This window comes from Dendropsophus ebraccatus, chromosome 3, assembly GCF_027789765.1.
Source record: "Dendropsophus ebraccatus isolate aDenEbr1 chromosome 3, aDenEbr1.pat, whole genome shotgun sequence".
In the NCBI taxonomy this organism is placed as follows: Eukaryota; Metazoa; Chordata; class Amphibia; order Anura; family Hylidae; genus Dendropsophus; species Dendropsophus ebraccatus.
Window position 1 is genome coordinate 21,043,558 of NC_091456.1, and position 17,356 is coordinate 21,060,913.

At 42.6% G+C, this 17,356-nt stretch overlaps 1 protein-coding gene across 5 annotated transcripts in view; it reads left to right on the forward strand.

The window, feature by feature from the left end:
• Positions 1-17,356, forward strand: part of ARVCF (ARVCF delta catenin family member) — a 543,287-nt gene that overhangs the window by 491,542 nt on the left and 34,389 nt on the right. For all 5 annotated transcript variants that reach the window (XM_069961072.1, XM_069961073.1, XM_069961074.1 and 2 more), the window contains 3 exons: positions 7,913-8,030; positions 9,683-9,854; positions 16,237-16,308. In XM_069961072.1, coding sequence (XP_069817173.1) covers positions 7,913-8,030; positions 9,683-9,854; positions 16,237-16,308 — 362 coding nt within the window. The remainder of the gene's footprint in view (positions 1-7,912; positions 8,031-9,682; positions 9,855-16,236; positions 16,309-17,356) is intronic.

Genomic DNA, 17,356 nt, shown 5'->3' on the forward strand with positions numbered 1-17,356 from the left:
GGCGTGTAAGCAGACTGCAGAGTGAACAAAGCGATTTGATTCATTTAGAATTTAAAGCGTAACTGTCATGTTTTTTTTATTGCAGAAATCAGTAGTATAAGCGATTTTAAGAAACTCTGGTATAATAATAGGTTTCATCAGCCAAAAAAGCCTCCTTCTGTACTCAAGAAGCAATCTCCCAGCCTCCCCCCCTGACTTTCTTATCTGTGCATTATCAAGCAAACACGTCTTCATTACAGAGAAGCCAGTGAAGACGGGCTCTGCTCTCTCCATTGTAAGCCTATGAAGGGGGGAGGGGCTGAGGGAGATGAGGGAGCAGGAAGAGGTGACATGAAGGTCAGCTGTTTGTAGACTCTCTGGGCACCTAAAACGCAGGAATCTGGGGTCAGAAAGGTCAGTGCTTATCTATGAACTTACTGAGAGAAGATTGCAGGGTGTTGTGCTGTGCAGGACTGCTCCGTGCTCAGTCACTCCTAACAGCCCCTCCCCTCTCCATAGCCACATAATGGAGACAGAAATCCTGCTTCTTCTGATGTGAGGGGGGAGGCTGGGAGATTGCTTTTTCAGTACAGAAGGAAACTCTTTTAGTACATAAAACCTATTACAGAGTTTCTTAAAATCGCTTGTACTGTTGATATTTAATGTTTTCAGAAAAATGACCCTGAAATGACAGTTACGCTTTAAATTTGCCCCTCCTTAACCCTATCCTACGCGTTCAGACAGTGAGTACTGACTTCCTCAGGGTTGTCCATGTCCAATAGATCTCCTGAGGGTCCCTATAGATCAGTCTGCCCAGCACCTCCTGCTCTATAGCATGCTGCTTGCAGATTGATAGAATTTTTAACTTCACAGGTTCCCTTTAACTTTTTTGTGTGACCTTCCCTTTTCATTGTTATGGTGCGTTTACACAGACAGATTTATCTGACAGATCTTTAAAGCCAAAGCCAGGAACAGACTATAAACAGGGAACAGATCAAAAAGGAAAGACTGATCTATCCTCTTTTCAAATCCAGTCCTGGCTTTGGCTTCAAAAATCTGTGTGTGAACACACCATTAGACTTGGAATGACATAGCTCAGTGTCCAGTAAGTAGTTTAAAGCGGTACTCAGTCGGAAAAAAATGTTTTTCTTTCACATCAGCTGGTGTCAGAAAGTTATATAGATTTGTAATTTACTTCTATTTAAGAGTCTGAAGCCTCCTAGTACTTATGATCTGCTGTATGTCCTGCAGGGAGTGGTGTATTCTTTCCAGTCTGACAGTGTGCTCTCTGCTGCCACCTCTGTCCATGTCAGGAACTGTCCAGAGCAGCAGCAAATCCCCATAGAAAACCTCTCCTGCTCTGGACAGTTCCTGACATGGACAGAGGTGGCAGCAGAGAGCACTGTGTCAGACTGGAGAGAATACACCACTTCCTGCAGGACATACAGTAGCTGATAAGTACTGGAAGGCTTGAGATTTTACCTAGAAGTAAATTAGAAATCTATGTAACTTTCTGACACCAGTTCATTTAAAAAAATTACAGGCATTCCACGTCCGTGTTCCGTGCAGTACGCAGAACGTGTGAATGCAGCTTTACACTTGTGCCCCTTCCGTAGAGCGATGCAAGCAATGGACAGCAGGCATCATGACAGCCGATATTCCAAGGAGAAATTATCCACAGACTGTGTATTCTTTATATGTGAGCCCTCTCCATGTCTGTATCCACAAGCGGCTTATGATTACAGGGTGCGGCATGGAGGCATAGTGCATATAATTACACTAGTAGTAGAGACTGTATCGTTTCATCATATGAGCAGGCAGGCACAAGTTGATGTGGTATCTACATGCATTTATGTGTTTTTCCTTCACTGTATTTTTTTCCCCCTTGTTAAAGGGGTAGTTCATCTATTTTTTTTTCTTTCCCAGAAATTTGTAATTCACTTCTATTAAAAAAAATTGGGGATTTGCTGCTGCTCTGGACAGTTCCTGACATGGACAAAGGTGGCAGCAGAGAGCAGTGTGTTAGACTGGAGAGAATACACCACTTCTTGCAGGACATACAGCAGCTGATAAGTACTGAAAGACTGAAAAAATTTTAATAGAAGTAAATTACAAATCTCTGGCACGTTTTGGCACCAGTTGATTTGAAAGAAGAAGAAAATTTGGTGAGCAACCCCCTTTAAATCTGCATTGAAGAGTAGCTAAGCTTACTAACTAGCTTCACCTTAAACTGTACACGTAAGTAATAATTTAGTGGAGTGTAAGAAAAAGCTGAATCTTTCCAGGGACTCTGCAGCGTCCATGTTAATGAAGTTTTGCATCTTTTGTGTGATAGACGCAAGAATGAATGTGAAGGGCGAATGCGGCTTACAACCCAATATCTGTCACTACTTACAGCTCAGAAGTGGTTGTTAAGGAGACGTCTGATAATGAATAGAAATTGTGGCTCTGTATCGGCTTCAATGTGACCTGATTATTTTAATCTGTTTATTTCAAGTCGTTTTTTTTTTTTTTTCAAAATAAATACTTGAATCTGCTATTTCTGGCGCCGTTCTCTGAACATGACCTCCTCGTAGTAAATTTCAGCTGTTTTCCACCAGGACACGTGGCAGCGTACAGGCAGATATCTCAGTTTTCCTACACAGAAGGATGTAAATTATCTCTATTAGGATGTATATGAGCATTGTGCGTTTGTTTAAAGGTCTTCCAGTACTTATCAGCTGCTGTATGTCCTGCAGGAAGTGGTGGATTCTTTCCAGTCTGACACAGAGCTCTCTGCTGCCACCTCTGTCCATGTCAGGAACTGTCCAGAGCAGCAGCAAATCCCCATAAAAACCTCTCCTGCTTATGAATACCTGTATAAAGAAGCCACAGCACATGGGAAAAACACTATTCCTTCCAAAAGCATGGCGTGCATGGACACTCAGCCCATTCTATACTACTTAAGAATTTTCATTCTTTATACATTCTTACAAGGGATTAGCGCCTGTTATGTTCTTATTCTTGTTTTCTTCTTACTTTTATGATTACTATGTTCTGTGCCGATGAACACTGTTTTAGACATATAGCTCTCGTGCTGTTCTATGTACATTGTATAAAAAGCACAGCTCAAATATCTTTCGATGTTTTAATTCTGACATTTATTATATGAAAAATTTATGAAAAGATTAAAACAGAAAATCTCTCCTGCTCTGGACAGTTCCTGACACTGACGGTGGTGGCAGCAGAGAGTGTCAGACTGGAGAGAATACACCACTTCCTGCAGGACATGCAGCAGCTGATAAGTACTGGAATACTAGAGATTTTTTTTTAATAGAAGTAAATTACATATTTCTGGCGCTTTTTGACACCAGTCGATTTGAAAGGATTTTTTTTTGTTAATGTGGTACTGTAATAAAGCTTGGGTATCTATTTTACTCATGGTGTAAGGTATTTGCCAGTCTGTTATTATCTTGGGAGCTTTTTCAGCGTTATAATAAGCCAAGCGACCAGGTTACAGCTTAAAAAAAAAAAACGACCAAAAAAACGCCAACTTGTATAATGGCGGAATGATTACACCATATATGTTAGTCTAATGCAGGGATGGTGAACGTTCGGCACTACAGCCGCTGCAAAACTACAATTCCCATCATGCCTGGACAGCCGAAGGCTGTCCAGGCATGATGGGAATTGTAGTTTTGCAACAGCTGAAGGGCTGAAGGTTCCCAATCCCTGATCTAATGTCTATTAATCATACACCCACTGTGTAACAAAGCCATACTGGAGTGTGTTTATTCATGGAGCAAGTATTAAAGGGGTTGTCCAGATAAAATCTTTCTTTCAAATCAACTGGTTTCAGAAAGTTATATAGATTTGTAATTCACTTCTATTAAAAAATCTCAAGTATTCCTAGATTTATTCACTGCTGTATGCCCTGCAGGAAATGTTGTTTTATTTTCAGTCTGACACAGTGCTCTCTGCTGACATCTCTGGCCGAGACAGGAACTGTCCAGAGCAGGAGAGGTTTTCTATGGGGATTCATAGAAAACAGAGTTCCTGTCTGGGCCAGAGGTGGCAGCACTGTGTCAGACTGAAAATAAAACATTTCCTGCAGGACATTTAGTAGCTGATAAGTATGGGAAGACTTCAGATTTTTTTAATAGAAGTAAATTACAAATCTATATAGCTTTCTGACACCAGTTGATTTGAAAGAAAAATATTTTCGCTGGACAACCCCTTTAAGCAGACAATAAACCTAAGAGCCGTAATAACCCAGCGTATCCTGTAGATCAGTGATTTTCAACCAGTGTGCCGTGGCACACTAGTGTGCCGTGACACATGGTCGGGTGTGCCGCGGGTAAAGTTCCCCAAACTATGGTGCCCCTGTGAAACAGGAGAAAACAATGGGGGAGAGAAACCTGGGGATGGGGGAGAAACAGGGGAGAGAAGCAGGGGGGAGAGAAACATGGGTATGGGGGAGAGAAACAGCGGAGAGAAGCAGGGGGGAGAGAAGTTTGGTAAAAAGAAGCAGGGGGGAGAGAAGTATGGTGGAGAGAAGCACAGGAGAGAAGCACAAGAGAAGCACGGGGGATAGAAGCACAGGAGAGAAGCAGGGGGGAGAAGTGTGGTGGAGAGAAGCAGGGGGGAGAAGTATGGTGGAGAGAAGCACAGGAGAGAAGTAGGGGGGAGAAGTATGGTGGAGAGAAGCACGGGGGATAGAAGCACAGGAGAGAAGCAGGGGGGAGAAGTGTGGTGGAGAGAAGTAGGGGGGAGAAGTATGGTGGAGAGAAGCACGGGGGATAGAAGCACGGGGAAAGAAGCACAGGAGAGAAGCAGGGGGGAGAAGTATGGTGGAGAGAAGCACAGGAGAGAAGTAGGGGGGAGAAGTATGGTGGAGAGAAGCACGGGGGAGAGAAGCACGGGGATAGAAGCACAGGAGAGAAGCAGGGGGGAGAAGTATGGTGGAGAGAAGCAGGGGGGAGAAGTATGGTGGAGAGAAGCACAGGAGAGAAGTAGGGGTAAGAAGTATGGTGGAGAGAACCACAGGGGGGAGAAGAAAACAGGCCCAGGTTTCACACTGAGTGAGTATAAATACATTTAGAATCTATATTATTAACTATATGTATAATATTTACTGTTTTAGTGTCATTTTGTGCCATTTTGGTTGGTGGTGTGCCCCGGGATTTTTTTAAGTATAAAAAGTGTGCCGCGGCTGAAAAAAGGTTGAAAATCACTGCTGTAGATCATATATACAGTATGTATATCGAGCAGGTAGTTAAACATTGATTTTAAATCCAACATTTTAAAGGACTGATACATCAGAAGGCCGAGCTGTCATGTCCGGGAGAGAACTTGCTGTATGTGTTGGTTAGAGCCGCAGTTTTTGCCATTATCTTTTATATGTTCTCTGTCTCCGGAATGGGAGAGTGCTCTGTGTGGGAATGAGTCAATGCTCTACCTCCCCTATTAATCGTGATTAATGCAGAGTTTGTCTCTCAAAGAAAGTGGCTGGGAATTAGAGCTTTCACAATGAATTACATTCAAACCTTATCTGTGCTGCAATCTGAATAACTTGGCATTTCAGAGAAATGTGTTTGAATGTTCTCCTATACCCCCTCGAGGTGGCCGTGAGTTAATGAATGTGTGCCAGCTAAAGATTGAGTATAGCCAGCGTTTACCATACTGAAGGTCAAAGGCTGACCATCCATACAATTCGTTTTATTGAAAGATGTGTATATACCGACTCAACAAGACACACAAAACCTAAATTGTGTCAAACAAAAAAAAAACATGTTACGGCTATGTTCACACAGTGTATGAACAACGACCATTGTTGCACTGACAATTGCTTTTGAAATCAATTAAGAACGGCCGGAAATAATTGACATGTTGATTATCTCCATGGCCGTAGCGAACAATCTGCAACACATCTTTTTAAATGACAAGAACAGACGTTTTAATTGAAAATCACCATGATCACTGCCTAAGGGTATGTTCACACTGAGCAAATGTGTCGGAATTCCGCGGCGGAACTCTTTTCGTCAGGGAATCCCGCCTGCCTCCGTGTCAGATGGCAGCGTCTCTATGGGAGGGCTCGCGCGCCTCCACTCAAGGAATTGACTTGTCAATTTTTGGAGCGGAGAGCAGAGGCACGTGACCCAGGCGGGATTCCCTGACGGAGAGTTCCGCCGTGGAATTCCGACACATTTGCTCAGTTTGAACATATTCTTGGGCAGTGATCACACAACATTTTTTTTTTTTTTACAAGAACCGTGGTTGTTTTCACAGTGTATGCATACCCTAAGTCTGCAGTCGATCCCTTTAGTCACAGGGCCAGCAATTAGTTGACAAGTGAGCAAACAAATTTGATATTTTGTGTGGCTGGTAAAATCATTATCAGCCACACATCTTGTGTATCGGCGCAGTGGAGAAGGGCCCTAAACCACAAGCCTTCGTACTATGTCCTTTAGCTGTTGCACCACACAGGAGCTCGAAGGGTCAGCATACACTGAAGAATCAGCGTCGAAATTCTGAGCGGAATCCCCGTTCGGAATTCTGCCTGCCTCAGTGTCTCAATGTAAGGTATAGGGCGCCTCCACTCTCCACAGCTCCATGTCAATTCTTTGAGTGGAGATAGGAGGCGCCCTATACCTTACATTGAGGCGCTTAGGCAGGCAGACTTCACGACTGGGATTCCAATCAGAATTTGGACGCTGTTTCGATGTGTGAATGCAGCCTTATTTCCAGGTTCCATAAAATATTGAACCCATGGACAGGGAAACCCTGAATTGGACTTTTTTTTGCATCATAGATCAAGATGATTCGGGGAACTGAGAATGTGTTGGAATTTTTTCGGCATCGTAGGGCAAGCGGCAGTGTGGCTGGGCTTTTACAGTCCCGTAAAGATTCAAACCCTTTCCCAGATCCAGGCATCATATAGATACATCATGTCAGGAGGGGAAAGACTCCACTACTGGGCTTCCCTATCCATGGGTTCAGTGTTTCACAGAACGGGGGAATAAGCTCTAAGGCGGGGATAGGGAACCTTCAGCCCTTCAGCTGTTGCAAAACTACAATTCCCATCATGCCCGGACAGCCTTTGGGAATTGTTGTTTTGCAACAGTTGGAGGGCCGAAGGTTCCCTATCCCTGCCCTAAGGTTTGGGTGCCATTTTGGGTCTTCTTGCATATTAACAAAAAGGCCTATATCTCAATGCAGGAAAGCACTAAAGAGTCTTTATTCAGCTATGAGCTCTTTTTTTTACCCTTATTTTAGGTGCTGCCTTATCCCTGCAGGGTAAAGTTGTAGGAGAGGATGCCAGGCTGGAGCTTTCAGCTTCCCATTATAACCTCCACACACCTGCTTACTTCCACACTCATTGCAGGAAAATACATCAAAACAACCTGTGGCCTTTATAATAAACCAGAGGCTTCTACTTTGGAATTCACCAGGCAGTTAAATGTCAATCGCCATGTCGCTACACCGCTTCATTACCGCTCTTGTGTTGACAGCTTGAAATTCTGTTGCATATGTTGAACTTTTTGCATGTATGAATTATGCAGCGTCTCTAAGAGGGGAAATATAGCCTGGTAACACAGATCCCTTACAAGTAGCGTATATCGTGTGATTTACCAGCCCTGTATGGTGCTTGAGAATTCTGTCCATCAGTAAGGATGAGTCGCCGGGGATTCGGCATTAAAGGCTTCATACATCAGTGATCTGGAGGCTCCTCTCTTACTTAAAAAGAAGCGTTCTCTTTGTTGTTTGGCATACGTTAGTTTTCTATGAGCGGTGCTACCTGTATCATACGGGCCTACCTCTCGGTAGTTTCACTTTTTATTGCCTGTTTAGTTTTCTGTCTGTAGAAATGACATGTACATCAATGGCAAAAAATGCAACGTTTAACACTAATGCTGAACATATCCATAATGTACGTGTTGGTATCTGCTTATAGAAATGTCAGCTCAGACGGGGCCGAAGCCCGCAGAAGACTGCGCGAGTGTGATGGGTTGGTGGACGCACTACTACATGCCCTTCAGTCTGCGGTGAGCAAAAAAGACACAGACAACAAGGTAAGACTCGAGTGTTGGTCAGTATATCTGAAAGCTATACTCATGCTTTAAAGTGATATTTGCGTATAAGGAGTCTCAGCGCCATTTTTAAGCTTATATTCTGAATATTTCATATGTTACTGTATAAAGGATTTCTTGGTGGTGGACAGTGCCAACTGGTTGGGGCTTTACTCCCATCATGCCCAATCTCCCAGCCTACATTGGCGCCATAGGCTCCTCCCTTCAGTGACATCATCACCGCATGGGCCCCACCCCCTTCACATTCTCATCTGACAGGCCCAACCTGGAGGCCTAGGCCCCACCCCCTTCCACATGGAGTGAACTTGCAATCCTCCTTCAGATGGCCAGTTTTCACGATGTCATAGGGAGGGCGGGGCCTACAGCGCCAATGTAGGAGGGGAAATGGGGCACAACTGTAGTAAAGTCCCACCCAGATGGCACTGTCAACCTACAATAACATGCATTTTTGAGGGGAGAGACCACCAAATCGTTCATACAGTAAGATATGAAATGTCCAGAATATAAGCTTAAGAAGGGTGCTAGAAAGGGGGGGACAATATCACTTTTAAAGCATTGCAGTTTGAAGTCATTGTACATGTTGGTATGGCTGCAGCGCCTTATAGGCTAAGTAATAGAACTGATAAGAAGGAGAATGTTGATAAAAGGAATTTAATGTGTGGTTGATGATGACCTGGGTCATCACAGGGTAGATGACATTTAACACAAGGGAAAGATTTATCAAGGATGGTGTGTCTGACTTAAATACATCCCCACCCCTGTTCTAATGGAAGATATATTGAAAGGCACACGCCTAAATACATGCAGCGACACTGAACCTGCCGTGGGCGGTCTCAGATTTGTACTACGACTTGTGCCTGCAGGTATACATAATGGTAAATTGGGTGCAGGAAGAGACCATACCCCCTCCGCAAATTTTTATTTTTGTTATAAGCCTCCTTTAGGGTTCGTTCACACATACAGGATCTGCAGCAGATTTAATGGCACAGATTGCATTTGCTTTGACTCTGCAACTTCAAATCTGCACCATCAAATGTGCTGCAGATCTTATACCTGTGAACACGCCCTTAAAGAAACCTGTGACACTGGAGACCGGGACAAAAAGCACCGTACCCCATAATACTTACCCTCTCATACTTATCCTCTCCATCCTGTTGATGCTCTGGATGGCATCAGTGTTGCCGAGAAATCCCCGATTCTTTTCTAATGAGCAGAGATGAGTCCTATTTGCTATGAATGTTGGACTCGTCTCTGCTCATAAGAAAAGAAGCTGGGATTTCTCGGCAACACGGATGCCATCCAGAGCGTCACCAGGACCTAGAGGGTAAGTATGAAAATCTTCTTTATTAAGGGTTACGGTGCTTTTTGCCCCGGTCTCCAGCGTTTCCTTTAAATAGTAAGGAGGATATGAGGGTCAAACATATTTTGCCAGTAGGTGACTTATTTTGGACTTAGCTTTTGGTTTTTTACACCATAGACATACATTCAGGCAGTGTTTTCTTCCTGCTGGTTTTCATTCGAATGAGTACGCGAGATTATAAGATCTTTCTACAGTGCAATGTTTTCTCAGTCCCATTATGCAATGTTTTTTTTTTTTTTTTTTTTTTTCCATCTTTTTGTTTTTTACTTTTCAGTCTGTTGAAAACTGTGTGTGCATTATGCGCAACCTCTCGTACCACGTTCACAAGGAGGTGCCGGGAGCAGATAGATTCCACGACTTGGACGGTACCCTCCAAAGTGGGATAGGTGGGCAACAAAAGAAAAAGAAGGATGATGCCGGCTGCTTTGGAGGCAAAAAAGCTAAAGGTAACTGAGGTGTGACACTTGGGGCTTCACCCATGCTGCTATTTAGCTAAATCAATGTAACCAGTTAAACCACTATAACCACTATGAGTGATGATTATCACCTGCCGCCTTGTCAGATACGCTTTCATGATCAGCTGTTATGTGCAGACTTGCTTCAGCATCGCCAGCCTGTACTATGTCACATCCAATGTGATACTGAGCATAGTCTCATACTGTATCTGTGGGCTGTTCCGACATGCCTTGTTATTATACAGTATAGGAGAAGTTTGCAGCAGCAGAGGGGTTAGTCATACAAGTTTTATGGAGTTGATAATACTCTATTAACTTGGAAGGTAAACAGCCCTGTGTAACTGACACTTTGTCTGCCCCCTCCCCGTGGGTTGTTATCGGCAGTACCGGGGCAAAGTCTGGCTTGCTCAAACCTGCTTCCTATGTGTTTATAGAGGCAAGATTCCAGCTACATTCCCTGCCATGCTCTGTCGCAGTCACGCTATGACTCCCATGTCTATCTCTGCCGATCCCTCCTCAGTCATTATTACAAATAGTGGAGATGAACTCTGAACTTGCATGCCAGTTTATGAGACGTACATTATGTTATCACTGCAGCTTTGGTTTAGCATTAAAGTCCTTGAAATTCCATGGATCCATGAATAGCTTGCTACTTGCTGGGTTATGCTTTCATTTATAATATAAGAGTGGAATGCTTTTTAAAGTGTCCCTGTCATTGTAACTTTCAAAATCTAAATCAACAGGGGATGTGATATAAAGCAAGTTTGCATTTCATTATTTATTTATTTATTTATTTATTTTTTAGTTCTCATGCTTTATAATAAAGCTATACTTGTATCCAGGTCCAGTCTCCTGAAGGCAACTATACTTGTATCCAGGTCCAGTCTCCTAAAGGCAGCTATACTTGTATCCAGGTCCAGTCTCCCGAAGGCTGCTATATATCAGCTATACTTACTTGTATCCCGGTCCAGTCTCCCAAAGGTTGCCATATAACAGCTATACTTACTTGAATCCAGGTCCAGTCTCCTGAAGGCAGCTATATAACCGCTATACTCACTTGTATCCAGGTCCAGTCTCCTGAAGGCATCTATATAACAGCTATACTCACTTGTATCCAGGTCCAGTCTCCTGAAGTTTTTTAGACTTGTGCTGGTTGAAAAAAAGAGACTAAACAAAAGTCCCAGCCAGTACAGTGAGTCATGGATCTATGTGTCCATCAGTCACATGAATGTCTTCTCTGTGAGCGCGCAGATGACCTGGGAAACACGGGACTTCTTGTGTTAAGACTCTTTGAAAATAAATAAATAAAAGAACACTGGAAGTGCTGTGTTTTCCATGATAACTAAATAATAATAATAATAATAAATGTAAATTGCAAACTTTCTTTATATCACATCTACAGCTGATTTAGGTTTTGAAAGGGACACTTTAAAGGGAAACTATCAGCAGGTTAGACAGATCTAACCTGCTAATATGCCCCTATTGCACACGGGGGGGCTGAGGATGAACGTATGTTTCTTACCTTCTTCCTCTGTGCCATTTTTGTAATTAAATCCCTAAGCTATTAAGCCAGTTTTACCCATGTTTATTTTAACTGTATAGCGACGCTGCCAGATGTTCTCCTTTAAGGCCCTATTACACCAAACAATTATCGGCCGTACTTGGCCGATATCCAGCCATTCCAGACTATAATCGTTTGGTGTAATAGCTCATGTTATAAGGCTACGATCAGCCGACATGCACGATGATGGCCGATCGTTGTCTTACAACAGGTTCAATAAAAATTATAACGATAGCAACGGTGTGCTGGCCATCGCTGAGTGTAACTGGAGTGGCGGAAGCAGACTGCCACGTTCTCCAATGGGCCACACGGACGATCTAGAGATCATGCATCTATAGAAATAGATCCCAGCAGAAGTAAAGTCGGAGGGCCAACCCAAATGTTTCCTTTGGGAGTTTCCTTGTCCCTTCTCCTAGGATTCTGTTCCAGTTTTGAAAGTAGAACCGGCCCTTCATTCACTTGTGAATTGTCTGTCTGCCGTTTACCTGTATAGTAACAGGTGCCTAGTCTGTAGTACAGCTGCCGTGATCTGCCTTATTGTTACTAGATCTGCCTTCTTTTCTCTCTTCCCCCTGTAATTCACCTTTCTTCTCTTGCTTTCCTGCTTATTAGAGGAGTGGTTTAATCAAGGTGAGTCTGTAGCTTCTTCTGCCTTACTCCCCTCACCCCCTCTTTTTCTTGCCTCTTATGTTATTTGAAGCACAGAATAATATACATTTCTGGGTTACTTAAAGGGAACCTGTTGCCAAGACAATGCTATTTAATCTATCACCATCATGTTATAGAGCAGGAAGAAATGAGCAGATTGATATATTGAAAAGATTTATTAAAAAGAATCCCTGCTCATTCTGTGGTAAGGAGTCTAGTAGGCGGAGTCACTAAGTAGACTGGACTCTTTAGCATGGAAACATCAGAGATTTCTATCAATAAGTTACACTAAATCTTTTCCCATAAAGATATATAGCGTGTTTCCCCGAAAATAAGGCCGTGTCTTGTATTCATTTTTGCTCCCAAAGATGCGCTAGGTCTTATTTTTTAGGAGATATCTTATTTTTCCATGAAGAAGAATTCACACTTATTGTTGATCATTTATTATATGTAGTATAGTAGTTGCCATCACAAACAAAACCAACCCCCCACCACCACCAACACCACCACCACCTCCCCTTAACAGCATGGTGGCGGCAGGGGTCTTATTTTCAGGGGGATGCCTTATTTTAAGCCTCCTGCAAATCTCCACTATGTCTTATTTTCAGAGAATGTCTTATTTTCAGGGAAACAGGGTATCAATCCGCTCAGCTCCTTCTGCTCTATAACATGATGCTGATAGCTTAGGGAGCTTTTTCATGGTGACAGTTTCCCTTTTATTTCATTTAACTTCAAAGTGAGTGATCTAACAAATAGTCATCTCAATAAGACAATTCCTTGTTAAAAAGCCTGCCCATTGGTACCTGAACTCCACAGGTCTATTTAGTAAGAACGCTCTGTGCACTACATTTGTTTAACCTGCTGATGGTTCCCCTTTAAACCCCAGCTGACTAAAGATTTACCCTGCTGTAAACCCATTCTCTCCTCCAATGATGTCTATATGGCCCTATAGGGCATATGGTTGTATTTGAGTAACCGCACCTCCTTTACTGTCTTAAAGCCCTACCCCCATTTACCTGGCTGGATTTACTAAGATGGTACAACAAAAAGCGATCATATTTGAAGCGAAAATGCACACTCAAGTGTCTGAAAAAAATAGAAAATTGCATTTTAAAAACTGTGGCCAATAATGGTCCACAATTTAACTTGTGGGTCCCCACAATCACTGGCACCACACCATACACACACACACACATTCAAGAGTAATTGCTCACATGCTCAAATACAAAAATATATTAAATTATTTTTTCACCTGTATTCAGAAAGGTAATGGCATACAATGAAGAAGATAACAAACAAATGGTCAGAGCAAACTCGGCCTGGTGTATGTAAGAATGCCAACCCAGGCTGAGTTTGCTAAGTGCACTTGTTTGTTATCTTCTCTTTTATTGTATGCCATTACCTTTTTGTTTTTAAGTGTTTTTTATCTTTGTTGTGTATATATTATAAAGGCAATAAAATTTTTTCTGACACTTAAGTGTGCATTTTCGCTTATAATATGGTCGAATTGCACCTCATCTTGTGATAATTGTTGTGCCCACCATTATATAAAGATTTAGTTAAGCCCCTATTATACAGGGCGATATTGAGAAGGAAACGAGCAATGTCGGCGCCCGCTTGCTCCTTGTGAGAGACCGTGGGGGGGGGGGGCTGCCTGGGTGATCGCTAGATCGTCCGGGCAGCCCATAGAGAATAGCGGTAGTCTGCCTCCGCAACCGCTCCTATTTCACGGAGCGGCAGCTGCAGAACGCTGCTATCCCGGTCGTTTGTCTTTTAACATGTTTAAAGACAAACTACAGCAGCAATCTGTGGGCTGATCGTTACCTTATATTACACCTGATGATTATCGTCCGTAACGGCCAGTATCAGCCAATAATCGTTTAGTGTAATAGACTCTTAAGAGATGCACATCTGAGGCGAAAATCCTGCACGGCCTGTGCCTGCTACACGGTGGGTGCAGAATTCTACATCTGCTCCGGACATCGTCCTGATAAATTAGATGCGAGAGGAATCCACGTCTCCTCCCCACCTTGACACCCCCCATCTAATTTTCCTTTGTGTAATTGTCTGAATCCTTATGCTGCCAGGTTAGCTCATCTCATCTCTCAAAAGTTTTCCATTCATGAAAGATTCCATGTAATCCTGGTAGCTGTTATGAGAACTACCACATTGTGCTGTGTTTAACAAGGGAAACAATGCCTATGTTTTTTTTTTTTTTGTTAGTTTGTTTTTGTTCAGCTAAGATCAAACGTTTAACTTTTCAACTGAAGCTCTAAGGTTCTGTTCACATTGACCACAATTGTCCTCCATTCTGATCCGTGGCAGTAGATATAGGGTAGATACATTGGTTGTGAACTCATCATCGCTATGACCTACCAGCATAAATAATACATTAAAAAAAAAATCTACAATTAGGACAAAATAGATAAAAGAACATTTTAGCATCTAGTTTTAATGAAGTGATGCATACCCTTTTATGGTTCAATCAATTTTTATTTAGCTTGAAAGTGAATGTACCATCAGTAAAATTGGCGTCGGCACGGGTATGCTGGTACCGCGGTCCCTTTTTTTTTTTTTTTTTTTTTTTTTTTATATAAACGAGGCCCGAATCCCTCGCACGGAGAGAGATATGGGGGGGGGGGGACAGCTGCTGTAAAGCCCTGCTTAGAAGACACTGATAAAGGATTTTTCCAGTTAAAACTTACTTGTCTTCTATCCATAGAGAATAAATGGAGCCATCGGGGAGAGCAGAGTACAGCACTGGGCTCTTTTTGGCGGCTCCATAGATAACGAATGGACGTGACCCGCGCCTGTATTCAAAATGAGCCGGGGGCTGGTCTAGAGATGGCTGAGGGATATGGAGGTTGGACCCCTGCAATCTCTCTTACTTGGGACACGTAGGTTTTAATTGGAGAACCCCTTTAACCGATGAAATGAAGCAAGGGTAGGGGTTGACAGTATCATTCTAAACTGAAATACAAAGGTAGGACTGTATTTAGTGAAAGATTAAAAAAAAAAAATAGAAAGCAAACATTCAGGCAGTTTCTGTTCAAGTAATGGGTAATATGGTAAGTTCTGCGATGAGATTTCTGTTTCACATGTGTCGAAATATGTTTTTGTACATTTATCTTGTTTGTTTTGATCTGCCTCCTCTCTGCCCCCCCCCCCCCAAAAAAAAAAATTAATAAATTAGACGTAAAGTCCCTTTTACACTGGCCCATAATGAGTTATATATATGTTCATAGCAACACTCTTAGCAGATAATTGGCCCATCTAAAAGCACCAGCGATCGGGTGACAAATATTTTTAAAGAATTTTTGGTGACTGTTATTCCCTAATTTTCTATTTATCTATCTATATTATAAAATAATCCTTAGATCTTGCAACTTCCTGTTGTGTCTGTGGTGATAAGAGGAGGCTGCTGTAAAGTGATCTGTATAGCATTGCAGCATCATGTGACACCAGTAGATAGGTCTTGTTGTAGCTGGCCTTCATATGGTCACCAAGCCAATGTGTGACTGCCCAGAGTGACACCCCAATACCTGCAAGTCAATACAGAAGGGCCTTGATCTCAGATGGTTCTGGTTGGGATCATCTGTCCACCAGTAGATAGAGGAGACAATAACAGTTCCCTGTGGAATGACCTCTTCAAAGGTCACAGCGCACGTTAAGTAATGTTTTACATTCATCTCAAAGGGATAGAGTCTGTCTGTTGTCATCTATGTCCATGAGTCTTGCTGTAAAGCATGTTGCTAAATGCTGTTAAGAACGACCCAAGTTTTAGTATCTGACTCTAATCAGTAAAAGAAAATATGGGTGGCACATTCCCTTTAATACAGTAGATTCATTGGTCATTATGCTTCCAGATGATCGTGTCCCCTTTTATCTGTCTATTTAGCTCCATGCTCCTCAATCTTCGCCGGTTTTTGATACCTTGTATTTCTTCCTTATGTTTGTGTCTGCACAATACGTCATAAATCTCTGCTGTACTGTAGGGGATTCAGTTCAGCGGTGAGTGCATGCGTAATGCTCAGCAATAAATAAAGAATCGGAACAAAACTATTGAAATTGACTGAATTGAAACGTAATTTGTTTTTCAGTGTATATCCCTGTGGGGTTGCTCCACTCAGCCAAAAAAAATAACCTACAGCTTCTTGCTTTCAGGAAAAAAGAATGGCGACATGGATAAGAACTTTGACACTCTTGACTTGCCAAAACGTATTGAATCTGCTAAAGGTACAGTGGTGGTTCTTGATGTTAAGTTGCTCAAGGTTGGATGAATATACTGTTGACTATTAGGTTGTTTGTCATAATAATAATTAATAGTTTGTCTTCTCCTGGCCAGCACAGACCTGTTCATGTAACTGGACTCCTATCTCTTCCCTGTTATATTGGCTGATAGCAGAGTATTAGGTTGTGCTCTTTGAGCTCTGGAGGGGAACGTTTCTGCAGTGATCATAAGCAGGTCTTGCTCTCGGGTTTATGGCTCCTGGTTGAAAGCTGATCAGAGAGAACTTAAAAGAGGTGCTGTCAAAAATTTTATTAAAGTATTGTATTGCCCCCCAAAAGTTATACAAATCACCAATATACACTTATTACGGGAAATGCTTAAAGTGCTTTCTTCCCTGCACTTACTACTGCATCAAGGCTTCACTTCCTGGATAAAATGGTGATGTCCCTTCCTGGATAAAACGGTGATGTCACTTCCTGGATAACATGGTGATGTCACTTCCTGGATAACATGGTGATGTCACTTCCTGGATAACATGGTGATGTCACTTCCTGGATAACATGGTGATGTCACTTCCTGGATAACACGGTGATGTCCCTTCCTGGATAACATGGTTATGCGATGTCACTTCCTGGATAAAATGGTGATGTCACGACCCAAATCCCAGAGCTGTGCGGGCTGTGGCTGCTTGAGAGGATGAGGGACACAGGGCACTGGAGGGACACTGAGCATCCCTCTGCCATCATCCTCTCCAGCAGCCACAGCCCGCACAGCTCTGGGAGTCAGGTTGTGACATCACCATGTTATCCAGGAAGTGACATCACTGTTTTATCCAGGAAGGGAAGCCTTTATGTGCATTACCCATAATAAGTGTATATTAGTGATTTTTATAACTTTTGGGGGTCAATACAATACTTTTAATAAAAATTTTCACCAGACTTCTCCTTTAAGCCCCCATTACAATGGGCGATCAGCAGGAGCAAGTGAGCCCTGACCTGTCAGGTCAGCACTCATTTGCTCCTCGTTCCCCACTTGCTGCCGGAGCTATTACAT